This window comes from Pithys albifrons, chromosome 4 (genome assembly GCF_047495875.1).
Source record: "Pithys albifrons albifrons isolate INPA30051 chromosome 4, PitAlb_v1, whole genome shotgun sequence".
Taxonomy (NCBI): Eukaryota; Metazoa; Chordata; class Aves; order Passeriformes; family Thamnophilidae; genus Pithys; species Pithys albifrons.
The window spans coordinates 4384467-4402873 of NC_092461.1; the positions used below are offsets into that span (position 1 = coordinate 4384467).

Consider the following 18407-nt stretch of genomic DNA (forward strand, 5'->3'; position numbering starts at 1 on the left):
ACTGTTCATGTCAGTTTATGGTTCAGGTGTTTAAATACCTTAGTTTTCATTTAACCAATTTATTAATTACTTCCAATTGTATTAAACTGTGGCAGTTTTATTTTTAAGAACTAGCAGAAATTAAGTTTTGTTCAAGAATGCTAAGGCAAAAAGCCACAATCAAAACACTGAGGTACAGAAAGAAAGAAATCAGTTGAATCTCTGTTTAAAATAGTCATAATGTTGAATTTCTGACGTTTTGCTTTATGGCACTGAGGAGCTGACCTGCAGGTCTTGATGACTCTGAAAACAACCACAGAGCACACAAGGGTCATTCCTGGGCATTTTGCTGCTTTATTTTTTTTAAATTCTTGGTGGGAGGGAACAGTATTTGCAGATAAAATATTGTGCTGCTTCAGGAAAATATAGACAATAATAATACAACTATTCCAGAAATAGAAACGGTTCAAATAGCAATATAAATACTTAGGAGCCTGCAGATGATTCCCAATGAGAAGAGTTTAAAAGTTTACAGCAGTTTAATTTATAGAGAAGGGAGGAATATTTGACATAATAACAATATTTTAAATAAATGTTATAGGGAAGGTCAAACTGAGCATCTTGGGCCATCGACTTAAGAGTTGGACTCGGTGATCCTTGTGGGTCCCTTCCAACTCAGAACAGTCTGTGATTCTGTGATTAGAAAAAAAAGACTAAACTCAAACTTTGTAACTCTTACTTCAAATATTGAGTTGTAGGTCTTAGGAGCTGAATTCTCACCAATTTTGTTTTAGCAATTTATTTAATTTCTCATTTCCTCCGTGCTTTCAGCCAGATATTTAAAGTACATTTGGTTGAGAGTAAGCTTTCCCACTGCAAGTGAAATCGTTGATCAGTTCTGTCTGAGAAACACTGTCAAGCACAATGAGATAGGAGCTCTTGGGCTTTTGTCATGAAGCACTGAAGTTGTGCCCTTCTCATTTCATTAAGAAAAACACATCCTGGTAAGGGAGAACAGATAACACTCTGGATGAAGATCAGATGTGATTTTCAGAACACCACCCAGCTGCTCATTGCACTGTTTAAAGGTTAAAAAACCCCACAAAACAAAACACCGTGGTCCATGGATGGCTCTTGCAAAATTGTCCACTGAACCACTTGTTATTTTCCCCCAGAAACTCTGCAGGGGCCACTTCACTACAGGATCCTGCTGAATCACACAGAGTTTGTTTTAAAGAAACAAGGAAAGAGTTAAAAATAATTCTGGTTGCTTTAGAAACCAACATCCTTTGTTTTGGTTGAGATGAAATACCAGCACATGCATGCAATACCCTTTAAACTTGCCACCGTTCCAACAATAACTAAAGCTATTCTAAGAAACTTACCACCCAAAAGGAGATCACCACAGAATTACAGTAAGTTTGTTGCTGCAAAGCTGGAGTTGATTTGCAAGATTACCAAAAATGCTTCACCAACCACCAAAACAAGACAGTGGGTCGCTGCTCACTGACTCCATCAAAACCAAAGTGATCCAACAGCTAAAGGGGCTTTTCTAGTTCCAACAGCAGCTTCCAGCTAAATGAATTTTTAGCAAAACTCAGCCCAAATAATCAAGATGACATTTCTAAGACAAGAAGATTAAAATACTGCTAAAATCTAATTATGGAGCTAACACGATGTGGGTTTGTCATGCATTTTATCTTCACTGTAATTACAACCTTTTTACATTGTTTAGAATCACAGAATCACAGACTGTCCTGAGCTGGGAGGGACCCACAAGGACCATCGAGTCCAACTCTTAAGTCAATGGCCCACATAGGAGATTGACTCATGTTCCCTCATTTGCTTTACAGACACTCAGTTCTAGTCACAAGCACACCTGACCACTGACCCTTCAGTATTTGTTGTAAACAACACAGACTTTCAGACTTGAAAGCTGTTGGAAGTCAGCACCACTTTATTTAAAACCATCTCAATGTAATTCAAGCACAGAAAGGAATTTTTGTTTTGCAGTTTTAACTTCCACAAACCTATTCCCAAGCCCATCCATGCTCAGTCACCTCCTGCTCTCTCTCCCCTCCACCTGCCCCAAGTTCCAACAGCTGCTGATGGCCCCCAAAAAACCCAAACCTCCTGTTCTGGCATCTGTCCCTGCCCAAATGAACCTCACAGGACCACTTTGAACAACCCAGAAACAACTTTTAAAACACTGATATTGAAACATCCTGATGTTCCAGTAACAGGCACCTATAAACAGTACATGATGCTACATGTGACAATATATGTGACCTGACTTTCAACTCTTGTGATTTGAGTCTATCTTGACATTTGGGAGATTGTTTTGACTCAAACTAAAATCAAAAACATTGTTGGGCAAAACAAAGCTCGATAGTTTGCAAACTAAGCTGCCATCTCTCCCTCTACATATGCCTATGAATGTACACATTCTTAAGGATGCATAATTAACTGTAAGGAAATAGTTCTCAAAAACCAGAAAAAGTATTTATATCAAAAGCTGGATCTTTCTCACTCTATCTGCACAAATAAACCCACTGAAGTTGCCAGCTTTGTCAAAGTGAGCAAGATTAGACTCTAAACATAAATCAATTTAAGCAGGCAGAAACCTACAAGTACGAAAGTTGCTTTCAAATTCCTTGCAGATTTGTACAAATTAAAAGTCATTGACTAAGTCTGCAGAAACAAAGCCAGTTTTTTCCAATGTAAGGCAGCATTGCTATATTTCAATTAGGGACATATAAAAACTGAATGAAATTATGGTATTTCTAGAGAGTACTGCAAATGTGGTGTAGGGATGGGGAGTGGCTGGTGGTGAAAGAGAGCACTGATCTTACAACTGCAAGGTTGTTTAAAATCCCAGGTACCAGCCCCTCTGGTCAGTCAGATATGCATTGCTCTGATTTGATTTGATTTTTTTGGAGTTTTTTTTTTTACAGTTGGTTTTTTTGGTTGCTTTTTAATTTTTGCTTGCAAATTTTGCTGTCTATTTATAACTATAAAAGTCAGTAAAGTGACTTGATTTGCGAGCACTACAATCAGACAGATCTAAGATAAAAATAAAACTCATTATCTACAAGGTTGCTCTCAAAAGTCAACTATCACACTGGCATCGTAAGAAATTAATTCATCAGTACATTTTTGACAAGCACAGCTTTATTTCTCTGAAAGGTCATTTTTCTAAATTAAGCAAAGTACTAAATATCTTTGCTGTTCTGCCACACATCCCAAACTCAACTCATGAAATGTTTTCACAGTAAAATCCAATTACATTTGAAATAAACATACGAAATAAAGTTTCACATGCATTTAGATTTGACATTTGTATCACAAGCAATGTAAGCAAACATTAAAGCCTGTTTGTACATTTTATAAACCACATTCATGGAAACTGTGCTTACTTAGTAAGTCCAGGATAGCCTAGTTTAGTCCAGAAAGTGTCCTTATTTTAGGACTGCCCTAAACACACACTGCTAAGCATGGGAGGTAGATCTGGACATCGCTGTCCACTGTTGAGGATTTAGAATCATAAAATAGTTTGAGTTGGAAGGGACCTCCAAAGGTCATCTAGTCCAGTCCCCTGCAATGAGCAGGAACATCCACAACTAGATCAGCTTGCTCAGAGCCCCATCCAACCTGACCTTGGCTTTTTCTTGGGATGGGAAATCCACCACCTCTCTGGGTAACGTGTTATAGTCTCACCACCCTCCCAGTAAGGAATTTCTTCCTTATATTCAAACCTACACACACCTTCTTTCATTTTAAAGTCATTATCCTTTATCCTATCACTACATGACCTTGTAAAAACTCCTCCCCATCTGCTTGGCTCTTCCTTACTGAACTAGGAGACCCAGACCAACACCTACACACCGTGCTCTGCTGAGAGCTGCCACCTCCCTCCCTCCACATTTGCTTCTGCCTCCCACCCAGCCTCCTGAAGGTGCTTTGCTGACCTCTTTCAACTGGCTGTGACAAAATCCTGTGATGACCTATTGAAAATACCATCTCTAGAAGCCTTGTGATGGACTGTGGAACATACCCACCTCTGGAAGCCTTGTGATGGACCGTGGAAAACACCCAGCCCTCCCTTCCGCGTTAGAAAAGCAAACTCACCCGCAACACCGACAAGAAAAAGCAGCTCCACAGGATAAAAAAGAGGGATCCTCTGGTGCCAAGCAGACATGCCAAAGACAACCTCTCTTTGGGCATAAATACAGCACAAAGGACAAAGGCTCTTCCCCACTTGGGCACCTCCTGGAGTTCCTCTGGGGTGAGTGGATTTTCTGCAGTGCCTGGCCTCCTGGCAGCGAGAGTTACAGGAGTGTCTTCACTTATGTAAGTGCGTTTCTTGAGTACACAATTACCCAACACACCCAAAGCACTCCAAGGCTTTTTTTTTTTAAGAAAAATCAGTTCCTTTCCAGCTGGAACATTTTTGTTTTTTCAAACTTGAGCCTGTAAGCGAAGCCACAGGAGCACTCTGAGTGCACCGAGACCCTCAGGATCCAAAAAAAGGAAACATTAATTTCTTGTTAGTGCAACTCTTTCCCTGTGTACTGGAACGTAGGCTGAGCTCCAGACCTTGACATTCACAAGAACCTCCTCCATTGTCACCTGTGAACCTTTTTCCTCCTACAGAAGGTCATCAAGGATCTGCTGAAGATTCCTCACAAAGCCACAGGAGGCAGCTACCTATGCCAGCAAGCCCCACCACCAGGAAAAATTCCTTTTCTGCCATTTCGCAGCACAAAATACCTGACTGTGTTCTTCCTAAACTTCAACTCATTTTGCAAGAGAAAGACAGCAGTAAAGAGCAGGATATGAACAATCAGGAGAGTATTTGCCCATGAAAAGGAAACAAGACCTTGAGTGGGGAGATACTTGCAATTGCTTAACTGCAGTAACATCTAGAAAATCTAACTGTAAATGAAAGGCCACCAAGTGAAATCACACACAGATCTGTCAGGCAGCACAAGCACAGACCGAAAGAGCCTTATTTTAAGGATTTGTACCTGCCACAGTTTCCTTAAAATACCCTCTCCCTCCTGAAAAAGACTTCAGCTAAAACTGTGGAAAGCTTCCCTCAGGGTGCACATGCAGGAAAAGACACAGCAGGAACATTCTGTGCGGGTACCAGTCACATCCATTATCAGTAGGTCTGTGCCAGGCTCAGTGCAACAGAGATCTCTGACCAACTCTAAATAAAAATTAGTCTTTTGACAGGCAACCTTAGCAGCTAAAAGCATGAAGGAATCCAAACCACTGCTGATGCAGGAGTTTAATCACACAGGTAGGTTTTTAATCACACAGGTCTGAAGGGGGCAAGGAGAAATCACGTGTTCACACCACTGTCTGCTAGGGAAGGATTAGGACCCTATTTAATGAGCAGTGTGCTAGACACATATAAAGGGGAGAAAAAAATATACTGATTCTATTTTACAAGCATTACAGATTCTCTGTTCAAGGTCCTAAACATCCTGACAAAGTCACTGTGTCTGTTCAGGTATCATTCATTCTTTCACCCCAAATAATATTTTTAATTGTTTAATCCAAAGCAAAATAGTGGAGATTTACAACTATAATGGATTTGGAGGTGCTGTAGAATTTCCTTCCTTTGTTACACCTGAAAACAGCTGAAGTCTGACGGCTGAAGACGCAGAGGGAAATGGCACATACTGTCTCATACAACTCAACAAGACACAGCCAGAGCAAACCAAAATTTTACTTGTAATATTTCATTTCTAGCTCAGACTTGAGATGGCTGGCCATATTAATTCACAAATTTCCCCTCTATACAGTATCTAATTTATATTTAGAATCAGAGAATCATAGAATGGATTGGGCTGGAAAAGACCTCCGAGATCAGATCATCAAGTCCAACCCTTGGGCCAACTCCAGTCCCTTTACCAGATCATGGCACTCAGTGCCACGGCCAAGCTCAGTTGAAAAACCTCCAGGGATGGGGAATCCACCCCCTCTCTGGGCAGCCCATTCCAATGCCTGAGCACTCTCTTTGTAAAGAATTTTTTTCTGATCTGCAACTTAAATTTCCCCTGGCAGAGCTTGAGCCCATCGTGCCCCCTTGTCCTATTGCTGAGTGCCTGGGAGAAGAGACCAACCCCCACCTGGCCAGAACTTCCCTTCAGGGAGTTCCAGACAGTGCTGAGGTCACCTCTGAGCCTCCTCTTCTCCAGGCTAAACACCCCCAGCTCCCTCAGCCTCTCCCCACAGGGCTTGTGCTCCAGTCCCTTCACCAGCCTAATTGAGCCTTTATTTGAGAAGTAAAACTTGAAAACAAACAGAGCAACAGTAAAGCTTCCTCAAGGCATAATGCCAAGGAAAACCTGAAGGCTGCAGTAAACTGCACTAGCAAACACATTTTGGAAATACCTTGTACAGGCCAGTAAAAATCTCTGCACTATTATCAAAGGGGCTTTAAGTATTATCCTGCAAATCCTGTGTAACAAGAAGCAGATCAAGCATATCCATCCATATGCTCTCCTGTAAAACACCCCATGTAAAAACTTGGTTTTAAGAAAACAAGTTGACAATAAGTGTCAACTGGAGACTAAAATGCATTATATGGCACATTATCCTCACATTTATCCTCATAACAAGTAATACATATCCATAAAATCAGAGCAAAATAAATTGAAACACATCATGGTTGGGAAATGCACTGTTAAGGTACATGGAGATTTCCTAATACCAGTCAATAATGGGATTCTCATTAAGACATTCCAGTGTTTTGAAATCCTACATTCAATTTTATTTAATGGCATACAGGTCATTTCTCCTATTCTAATACTACCAAATGACACAGGTATCATTGTTTGACTTTAGTAGTTCAACTGATTTTCCATAGCTTAAAGTGCCCTACGTTGGGCTGACAACTCTCTTTCCTGGGAAAATTGTAGGAACCCTTCTGGATTTCAAGAAGATGTTGTCAAAAAAAGCTTTTCTACCAGAAAATTCACTAAAAAAATCTAAAATGTCTGGGGAAAGGATGAGCTCCAGCAAATTTTACATTACAAAATATTTCCTAGAATGGACAGTTTTATCTTTTCTAAAATAAAATAATAAAAAAACAACAAAAACCCCCACCACACCAAAAAACATTTATCCAAAGCTTTCTTTCAAGTTTTATATTAATGTAAACTAGAAACCACGCAGTCTTCAAAATTTATAAAAATGAAACTCTGATTTAATGCACATTTTAATTTCAGAAAAATTACAGAAAGGTGACAAGTTTTGAGCTTTCTGGCATTTTAGGTTTTGTTGTTTTTTCCCTATTAAATACAAGCTATGAAGGAAAACAAAGTCACACTTCTGAAAATAATGTCAACAATGACCCATGAATCTAATTTCAATGAGCTTTAATTGCAGATGTTTGAGTGGAGTGCAAATCTACTCTGAAGGTCATCCCAGTTACCCACAAGGAGTGGTTTGGCACACACTTTTGAAGTGTGGATTTAATATCTATTGCTTATTCCAGTCTATGAACAAAATTTGCTTCATTCTGGGGATTCATTCTGAAAATATTCCTGTTTTAAGTAATTTCAGTAGGGATATGCTTTGCTTTTTCCACTGACAGCATTGCAGCCATTGGAAAGCTACAAACAATTATGGATCTCAAAATGCTGGTCTTTGTCATAGATCCACCTGTCCCCTACAGTGGTACAGAGGGGAATATTTCACAGAGAATTAACTGGATGAAGCTGAAATGCCTTCCCCAACCCCATGCTCCAAGCTCAGGTGAGCATTTGACTGCCCCACCAATGTGCTTCCAACAGTGGACATTGGATAAAGAGACCAAGCTCTGAATTTAAACACCTTGAGAGCACTGGAAAGCATCCAGCCCATGCTCAGGCTGACTAAAAAGCTCCCCAAGGACTTCAAGAAAACCAGAATTTTATCTTTTAATTTTATTAGGAAACCCAAACTTCCTGGCACAACCCCACAACATCCACCTATCTGTGGGAACTCCCTTGTTATGACTTCCACTGCCCTGTGGCAAGAACCTCTGCAAAGGAGCCAAATCTCACACAAAGCTTCACTTCTCTGTCACACCTGTGGAATCCCAGGGTGGAGATGAAAGTGAGGACTGAGTGCCTTGGAAAACATCCAGGCACAGAGCAATAAAAAAAACCAGGCAGCGGGATGCCTACCAGCAGCAGAGAATTCCTTCCTCTATGGCAAAAGGGAAAAGGGAAAGTGATTCTTGTTTTTGACCCAATGGCTCAGTGATGGGAAGGCAGAAAATATGTGGGATGATGATGGAAAGGTGAAGGTGAAACACCACAGGGAATTAGTGGGGGGAAGTCTGGTCTGAGGGTTAAGGAAATTGTCATAGATTATGTGAGTTTGGTACTGGCACCCAGCACGACTTTTCCTTGTGCTTCACAGCTCCAGTCCACAAAGCATTTCCATGCTCCAAGGATGGAGCATGACAAGAAGATGCTGCCAGAGGGAGTAGTATCTTTTATTGGAATGATAATTATATTCCTAAGGAACACAGTGGCTGCACACATGAAGTCTTACAGAGATATATAGATACCTTATTGCCAACTACTTACGTAGAACACACTCTAGAATGAAGCCCTTACGTGCCCTCCTGGGCATATCTTCTCGTTTATTGGTGTCTTTTCATAGAATCACAGAATCAGCTGGGTTGGAAGAGAGCTCTGAGATCATCAAGTCCAACCCTTAATCCAACCCCACTTTGATTACCAGATCATGGCACTGAGTGCCACGTCCAGTCTCATCTTAAAAAACTTCAAGGTTTGGAGAATCCACCTCCTCTCTGGGCAGGCCATTTCAATGCCTGACCACTCTCTCTGGAAAGAACTTCTTCCTGATATCCAACCTAAACCTCCCCTGGCAGAGCTTAAGCCCATGCCCTCTTGTCCTATTGCTGAGTGCCTGGGAGAAGAGACCAACCCCCACCTGGCCAGAACTTCCCTTCAGGCAGTTCCAGACAGTGCTGAGGTCACCTCTGAGCCTCCTCTTCTCCAGGCTAAACAACCCCAGCTCCCTCAGCCTCTCCCCACAGCACTTGTGCTCCAGTCCCTTCTCCAGCCTTGTTGCTCTTCTCTGGCCCCGCTCCAGCCCCTCAATCTCTTTCCTCAACTGAGGGGCCCAGAACTGAACACAACACTCAAGGTGTGGCCTCACCAACGCAGAGTCCAGGGGAAGGGTCACTGCCCCGGGCCTGCTGGCCATGCTATTTTTGATACAGGACAGGATCCCATTGGCTTTCTTGGCTTTCCAATGATACACAGAAAATTAAAGGTGCCTTGATTTGCTGCTACTTCAGAGAATCATAGAATGGTTTGGGTTGGAGGGGACTTTGAAAATTATTTAGTTCCAATTCCCACCACCACCATGGGCAGGGACCACTTCCACTAAACCAGGTTGTTTAAAGTCCCTTGAGCACTTCCAGGGGTGGGGGCATCCACAGCTTCTCTGGGCAACCTGTGCCAGTGTCTCATCACATATTGCTACTGCAGGCAAGGGTGGCCACAAACCCCTCCTGCTCTCACACATACTGACAGGTATGAGAGACTGAAGACTTCAAAATCAGCTAATGAGTCAAAGCACAACCACAGTTCTCTTAAACAAGCCTGGTTTCCAGCAAGAAGCTTTATGGAAATCAGACCCTATTGGACTGTCTCAGTGGGCCCACACAAAGCTACTGCTGAAACCCTTCTGAAAAAACACAGCTGGCTTCTGTGTGCATCTCCTAAATACAATGCAACCCAAGTACTGTACAGATAATGCAAAATTAGGGTAGTTAGAAAGTAGTCTCTTCTTCCAGCTTTTAGCAATTACTTTCAAACCCAAGAGTCTTCATAACGTAGTTGAGAATTTTTGAATGACACAGGTGATCGGTTTCAACTAATTAATTTTCCCACAGAAACTGAAGGTAAAACTCCTGCCAATTAAAACAGCATTCATCTAACTCAACTTCCAACTGTTCCCAACAATCACACACATAACTCCTAGGTGAGGTAACACCCGTTTCAATTTTTTAGAAAATGATCTTTAAAGATAAAACTTATTATTACGTAATAAACCAATGATATTTATCTTGCACTGATGATAAAGACATATAATAAAGCCTGGATGTTCAGCCACGATAAAATCTTCCTGTGCTCAGCATGAACGGGTTTATGACCATTTACTTTATAACATACAAAACCCAAACAGTAAAGAGTGAAACAGTATGGTGCACCTCTACACTGTCTCAAAGGGACACACAGACCACACCAAAAGAAACCCACGTGAGTCTTTAAAACCAGCTCTGTCTCCCACCTGACATTTCTCCTCTGGCTGGGACAGCAGAATAACCTTCCATAAGATCCAAAAGGCCTCATCCCTGCTCCTTCATCTCCCTGTACTACCCACTTTCTAAATGAAAGCAACTCACAGAGGTTTAGGATCACTTTTTGGTAAAATATGCCATGAGAATATGCACTGGTAGATTTAATATCACAAAAGGACTTCTAAATATATCACTGAAAATTTTTGTGCTCAGGTGTTCATCCAGAGATAGATAAACCTCCCTCTAGATAAACTCCATGGCACCTTCTCAATGCCTTTTCACAATACAAGCAAGACTGGATAAAGCAACATTAATAGCTGAAACTCCAGTATGTACCATGTCCTGTCATCTATCACCTCCAGGGCCATCAGCACTGCTGGGGTTTGTAATGAAATCATGGTGCATAATAGACAAAGAAGCACAAATTCTTCTTCATTTAAAATGCCATCAATTCCATTATAATTACATTGACTGTTGTAAAGGTCTACCACTTTTAAATGGTGCCCAAACATATAATTCCCTGTGACAAGCATACATATACCAAAAAAAAAAGATATAGAAATAAACTGACACTAGTTCCATGTCAGGGAAGCGAAAATACCTGAAAGGCATTTCTATACAACATTAATTAAGATGACTTGTAAATCCATGGAACCTCAGAAAGGCTCCAAAAGTGAAGCAGATGACATAGCATGTCTCACTTCCTTCAAGGAGGAAGCACTTACTGAAACCCTACACTGTCAAAGGTGGCTGCAAAACCAGCAGTAATTAATGTGTTCAGCTGCATATGTCCAGCCTATCCAAAATAATTTTAAGGTCAGGCTTCATCCATCTTCATTTGTTTATAATTTTGCCAAGGTAACTGTGATTAACTTATCAAGTTTCAGGCTGAACTTCTTTGGGGTCAGGGAAGATGGGAGGAAAAGAAGGGCTAATGCCAAGTCATGTGTTTCCCTTAGAAGCCTAAATAAATAACTGCTGGTGATGCAGAACAATACTGCATTTTAAAATAAACAAGAGACAAATCGCTATAGCTGAAACAACCAAAACAGAAGTTACTTCATCTCTTGGAAAGCAGCTGTCAGTATGAACAACCACATGTGAAAAACAGCTGAATTATATGGAAAAAAACCCTCACTGTACTCTTTACTTCCAGAAATGCTGCAAAAGCAGTATATCCAGTTCCTGAGAAGAACAGCTGTAAGTTAGTCTGGAGCAACCAGGGATGTCTAAATGTAAGCAAAGTTCTCGTATCCAAACACTTCCAGTTCTCTCAGCAAACAACAATTGCTCATACCCAACAACAGTGACAGTTTTGCAGCTGTTTCAACAGGTACCAGGCCTGCTTTGCTAAATAAACACTCCAACAACAAAAGTATCCAGCAAATTCCCCATGGGAAGTTTCAAAACCAGAAGCCACCAGAAATGGCTGCAGGCATATGTGCTGCCCTCCAGGCACCTGTGCTTCCCAGCCAGCGCACCCAGGCGCTGAGAAACTGGTTCTCAGCTCCTTCCTGCACTGCCTGGAGTGAGCTGCATAATCCTGCCCCAGTAAATCCCAGCTCCTGGCTCCCCGTGCTGCCCCTGTGCTCCCACGGCTCAGTTTGGCCACACTGTTTTCACCTTTATGTGATGCCAGCCCTGACTTTTGCATTTCTAGAATATCAGTGTGCATGCACACAGGTAGCAGGAAGGCTTTGCTAACTAAAGCACCAACAATGCCCTTCTCAAATGTCTTCATACAAGAAATACGTGGCTTCTTGGAAAACTGGTTCGGTTGTGACTTTGCCGAGTTCCAAGTGGAGCTGGGAAATAAAGATCTTGTCACAGCTGTAAAACCCACTGGTAAATGTATATAATAGCAACCTCACCTCAGTGCTTTGAAGTTCTTACAGTCCATTTTTGTCTCTCCCATACAAATAATATTTGCAAAATATTATTATAGCCTTGAAGCTAATAACTGTTTTAGAGCAATTCCACTACAATCAAAAGCTGTTACTGGCTGTTTATGTAACAGTGAATTAACCCCCACCGATACCTTTCAGGAATTCATAACCATAAGTGCACAAAATGCACTTTGCAAAAGCTTGTTAATATGGTAAGTGCAAAAGCCGTCTCGATTCAGAAAACTGGCTTTCAAAGCAAACACGCTTAACCTGCAGTTTCAGTCATGGAAGAAATTACTCAATTAATTGCAGGCAACAAAAACAACAGGGTTATAACTGATGTACAGTAAATGCTCTGTGGGTGTAATGCAAGCTCATTTCCCAGTAGTGCACTCTTTTACATTCTAACGCATTTCTTACCCCGCTGCTGTAAAACTGTTTAAGAATGTTAAATTCACTTAAGATTTTTTTTTCTCCACATACATCTGTTTTCTGGCAATGAATATTATTATTAACCCAGGTAGAGTTTGCTCTCTTAAGAAATGTGTTTTACAACTTCCAGCCCAGTATTTTTCATACTCTCTTCTAGACCAGACATCATCTTTTCCAAACTTAAACAGCAGAATTTATAAAGTTTTTGCCTGCACTAATGGCATCCTTGCCACGACAAGAGACCACAGCGATAAATTCTATAAATGTAGTAAATTCTAACCTCCTTCCAGGAATTCCAGCAGGCAAAGAGTAGCAAGAAGACCAAAAGCACAGGAAGACCCCATCAGTGTTGACTACTCCCATTCTGACACTAAGGAAGACAGTGTAAAACACTAATAATAATTAAAGGTAATGGAAAGAAAACTTACCTACGCAGACAGCGATGCCTTCTTCTGTCATTCCTTCCATTCATGTGAAAGACATCTGTCAATTATTAGATCTAGGCTTGCTATCAGCATAGGGCTGACATTTGAACTTGCTGCTTAAAAGATTCTCAGAGTGTTTATGTGTGCAGCTTACGATTAAAACGCTGACAACTAACCGTGATAATAAAATATGCAGATGAAGATTAAAAGAATCCCCTTCTAGTACCTGCCAGGCAGCTTTCGGCAGGCACTAGGAATGTTCATAAATATGGATGCCTCCCATTTCCATCGAGGCCAGTTCCTCAAACCCACAGTCCCTCAAGCTTTACGGGATTTTTCTCATCCTAGCCCCCATCATCTAATCCTCTTTCCCCGGCAGCCACCCCGCACTCCCTCCCTCCCTCCCTGCCCGGCTTTATTTCAGTTCACACGCCGCCCGCAGCATCGCGGGGCACCCGCCGGGTCAGCCCCCGGGGGACACCTGGGCCACCCTGACACATCACGTTGGGCGCAGCGGAGTGCCGGGTTAAGACGTAATCTCTGCCTCTGCCCCGGTTTACGGATCGCAGGAATCCTCCCCCGCTATCTCGCCATGGCAACCGCAGCCAGCGGGAAGGGAAGGGAGGGAAGGAAGGGAAGGGAAGGGAAGGGAAGGCGGCGGGGCCGCCGCTTACGCAAGAGGAGCGCGGAGTTCGCTCGCAGAGCCGGAGCGGTGCGGGCTGCTCGGCTCGGGGGGTTCTTGGCTTTGGGGCGAGTAGTTTTCTTGATTTGAGGGGTTTTATCTTTTTTTGCTTCCCCTCCCTGTTTTCCTTTCTTTTTTTTTCCCTCTCTTCCCCCCATTTTCCCTGTTTTTTTCCCTTTGATATTTTTTCTGTTCCCCCTTTTTACTCCTTTCCTCCGTATTTTCCACTTTTTTCCTCCTTTTTTCTTTTTTCTCCTTTTTTCACTTCTTTCTTTTTCACTTTTTTCTCCTTTCATTTTTTCTCCTTTTCTCTTTTTTCACTTTTTCTTCTTTCATTTTTCCCATTTTTGTTGTTTTCCTTTCCCCCTTTTTTCCTTTTGTTTTCCTTTTTCTTGTTTCCCTTTTTTCTTTGTACCCCTCTTGTCTTTTTTCATTTTTTTCCATTCCCCCCTTTTCTATTATGTTTTCTTCCCCCTCTTTTTTCATTCCCCCCCTTTTTTCCCTTTGTACCCCTATTTTTTCCTTTTTTCCTCCATGTTTTCTTTTTTCCATTTCCCCCTTTTGTATTGTTTTCTGTCCCTCTTTTTCCTTGTTTCTCTCCTTTCCCTCCATTCCCCCCTTTCTATTATGTTTTCTTTCTCCCTCTTTTTTCTTGTTTCCCCTTTTTTCCTTTGTACCCCTATTTTCTCTTTTTTCTTTTTCTTTTTTCCTTTTTACCCCTATTTTCTCTTTTTTCTTTTTCTTTTTTCCAATTCTCCCTTTTGTGTTATGTTTTCTTTCCTCCTCTTTTCTCTTATTTCTCCCTTTTTCTCCTCACATCTCCCTTTTTCCTTCCTTTTTTTTTTTTCCCTTCTCCCCATTTTTTATGGAGTTGGTTTAGGGTTTTTTCCTTCTCTCTCTCTCTCTTTTTTTTTTGTTTGTTTGTTTGTTTGCATTTCCAACAGCCAACCAAGGACCAGCTGGTGCAGCTTTAACCCGCTCCAATCCCATCTCCCACCATGGAAAACCGACCGCAGCAAACCCGCCGGACAACACGCAATTCCCATTCCCGCTTCCCCGGGAACAGGCGCAGGAGAAAAGGGTTGCGCCTTTAAGTTCTTCAAATGAATAACCCTGGGAAGGGCAGAGAGCCGGCAGATGAAAGGCAAGGTGCGGACTTTGATCGTGCAATCGGAGCCATGTGGAGCACCCTGAAGGTCAGCCTGGGCTGATCGGGTTGCAGCAGGAGAGCCGCAGAAAGCAGGATAAACAGAGGGGGAAAAAATCTATACTCACAGGTATCTGCCAAGAGATGAAAGAAAAGTTTGCCTCTGATGCTGGGATTTATGATAAAGGTAAATGAAGCTGCAGTCTAACACTTGCCAAGATGCTTAGGTCTTCCTTCAGGAAAACACTTAAGCATGTGCTTAAACCCATTACTATTCAGGGCAGCCCATAAGCGTTTGCTGAAGGTTCAGCACAAGGCTCTTACAGGGAGCCCTTTAAGTACTTTGCTGATTAAGGGGGGCTTTTTTTCCTTTTAAATCTGAGCCAGTGAGAACCACAAAATAAATCGCTGTCATTATATTTTAATATCGTCTCTGTCTTCTTTCAAATTAAACTAGAAAGTGCAAACAGAAAGTGTCTTATTTTACATTGAGAATAAAACCCACCGTTACATTCTGTCGTGTTTTATTTTTTCTCTTTTTTTTAAGATAACAGGCTGCACAACACCCTACATCCCTATGAATGAACACCTTTCATGAGGAAGAAAGAGAGCACATGGAAAAGCGATTGCTCTGCTACTCCTAAACTCTGGAATTCCTTGATGTGCTGTTACAAACCAGAAAGGATCACAAAGAGCAATACATACATACATTTATATGCTTTACCCGCTAATATCTTTTGAAGCAAACCTTAAAAAGGCTGTAGATGACGAAAACATTTCAGCTATTAAAGGTCGTGGCTAAGACAGCTATTTATTAGTTCAAGTAAGGTGACTGTAACATCCACAGGCAGAGAGCTTTGCCTGTTGCACAAATGACGCTGCCCTCAATGCCCCGAAAAACTTTTGACAAGCTCAGCATACGGAACAAGCCACAAACCTTACATGTAGCCGCTCCAGTTCATTAATGTTCAACAGGGTATAGATAGCAGAGGAAAGTGGTTCAGTTTCTGTTTCAGAGCACGTGGCCTCTCCTCCCAGTTCTCTGCTGGTGACTTCTGACAAACACATTGTATCCCCAGTGTTGGAGGGGGAAAACTTGCTAACTTGTGGGTCAGTGGTTGTGGCTCTTCCCGAAAATCTTTGTCCTTGCTGCCGTTTAGGAATATTCTGCCCTACATACTAAACTATTGGTTCATTTAATTTCTTTATACACAAGGAGAAAGGACCATGGAAAATGGTTTGTGCCAGTTTTAGGTTTCTACTGGAGCTAAAAGCAGGGTCTTGGTTGAATTCTCTGGCATACAGTTTTGAAAGAAAACACTGTTATTTAACTTTTTTTCCCCCTTTCTGGGAGACAGCCTTGGTAGAAAGCCTGTAAGAAGCCATCAAATCTCCTACTGCAGGTCTTGAGACAGATGGCAGAGCACCAGTGCAGAAGGTTACGTTAAGGTCAAGGTGTTTCCCATTCTTACAAGCTATATCCAAATGCTATGGGCAGACAGGAACACCTTTATTACATTCATCTCCAAGAAATTTTACCTCTTCTCCCTTGCAGTTATTTGCTCTGCTAAATCCTGAGCTAAAGGCAATATCTTCTTGTTGGAAAGCTTTTTGTTATAAACAGGTAAGGACAAAGAAATAAAGAATAATCTCACATGTCTGTCCCTAAATGACCAATCTACCTTTCAGGAATTAAAGGTCTCACCATGCTCATATACCTTGGCAGGGGAGCTGGACAAAAGAGATGAGGTTTGAAACACTGATGTCACAACTGTCCTGACATGCCTCACTCAGCTCTTCAGACAAGAAAGCAAACTCAAGAGGCAATAGGTTAGATTTTAGAGTGATTAAATCACTTAGGTTAGAAAACACCTCCAGGATAATTGAGTCCAACTGCTACTATAGTGCTGCGAAGTGCACCAATGAACCATGTCCCCAAGTGCCACATATACATGTCTTTTTAAGACCTCCAGGGATGGTGACTCAACCACTTCCCTAGGCTGCCTGTTTAAATGCTCAGGAACCCTTTCATTCTTTCATTAAAAAAAAAAAAACACCACACACAACAAAAAAAAAAAAACAAAAGCCCAAAAATTTGTCATAGAAACAATTAAGAGAAGGCCACAATCATGCTGAAAAAACCCCACCATATCAGAAGTGCATTCAGCTGTCCATGGATAATTACCCATATAAAGTGCCTCCCTGTGAGAATACTACAGGACTTCTGTTTAATCACATGAACAAAAAGGGAGAAGAATCAGGTGTTCAAAGCCTTTCCCACTGTTCTCACAGCTTAAATATCTATAGGCACTAAATCAACACAAGTCCCATGAAGAAACTAGTAAGAAAACAACTACAACCTTCACCACTGCACAGAGAAGCTCTTGAAACCAAAGAAAAAGAAAGATCAATATGAATGATACTAAGTCCAAATTTGTAAAACAAACCTAGAAGAAAATGTCTCCTTATATGAGATCATAGCAGGGCCCAAATGGTTTCAAGACAAAGTGTATGTGAACTGCTCTCTTTTGTGAAGGCTCAACATTGGATGTTCAAGTTAACCATCATGAGTTTTCCCACAGAAGCAGGACCTTGAGGAGAGTGTTTCTGCTGCCACCAGATTCCTTGCCATGACCTGGCAGCATGTGATTACCATGAGAGCTTCTCTCTCCTCCCCCCAAAATAAGCACAAAATGAAGGATGTGAACTGTTTTCAGTCAGTAGGGACTGGAGATCACTACACCTGTATCTCCCTACATTTATTTCCTTCTTGGAGGATTATTTTAACAGTCTATTAAAAAGTTAACAAGTAATGAAACAAAAATAGATGACAAACTGAGGAACTCCATTTCCTAAAGCTGAAATCCCAATCTTTTCCACTGGAGTGAAAGTCCAAGTGATGAAATAAACCTTGAACTTTGTTGCTTTACTCATCATTTTTGGAAATGAAAGAGCACCTTGTCCCAGATGCCACAATTTAGCAACTTCATCTGTATATGTGTCCTCATGCCAGATGTCAAAAAGAGGGAGCAGAAAGCTTTAGCCAGCCAGTATCCAAACAAGAGCATTCCCCAGATCAATGTCACTGACTGGAATTGCACTGGTAAGGGACACACAGTGCAGTTACTGTCACATCACCATGACCCAATTCCAGGCAGGCAGCTGTGCTCCCAACCCAGAGGTCTCCAAAAGTCTCATAAGCAGCAGCCAGTCATCTGGATACAAACCAAGGGGGAGCTCCCTCCTTACCACCACCACGTTCAGCAGAACTCAGCCTGCATCACCCTGTTGGGTCTCCCAGTGATCTCCAGAACAAGTGAGATGGCAGAGAAGAGCTTTGAACTGGAACTCACTGGCAGAGGAAAGGAGGGTTATAAGGGCTGTAGCCTTCTCAACTCCCAATCCCCCAAGGAATAATGGGTACATTGTGCATGTGTATTGATTCTCCCTTTAATCTCAGCCACTTCAACTGTTTCTGAATGCCAAACTTCATTTTATTGGGAAAAAAAAAGGATAA

General features: G+C 41.7%; 1 protein-coding gene across 7 annotated transcripts in view; it reads right to left on the reverse strand.

Moving 5' to 3' along the window:
- HIVEP1 (HIVEP zinc finger 1) overlaps window positions 1-18407 on the reverse strand; it is a 122038-nt gene that overhangs the window by 65721 nt on the left and 37910 nt on the right. The window contains exon 1 of one of the 7 annotated variants that reach the window (XM_071553258.1): window positions 13065-13437. The exons of 5 other annotated variants lie outside the window; for them this stretch is intronic. In XM_071553258.1, the coding sequence (XP_071409359.1) occupies window positions 13065-13104 (40 nt within the window). In that variant the 5' untranslated portion in view covers window positions 13105-13437. Of the gene's footprint in view, window positions 1-4107; window positions 4255-13064; window positions 13438-18407 lie in introns of those variants that run through there. One more of the 7 variants, XM_071553251.1, reaches the window with a different exon arrangement.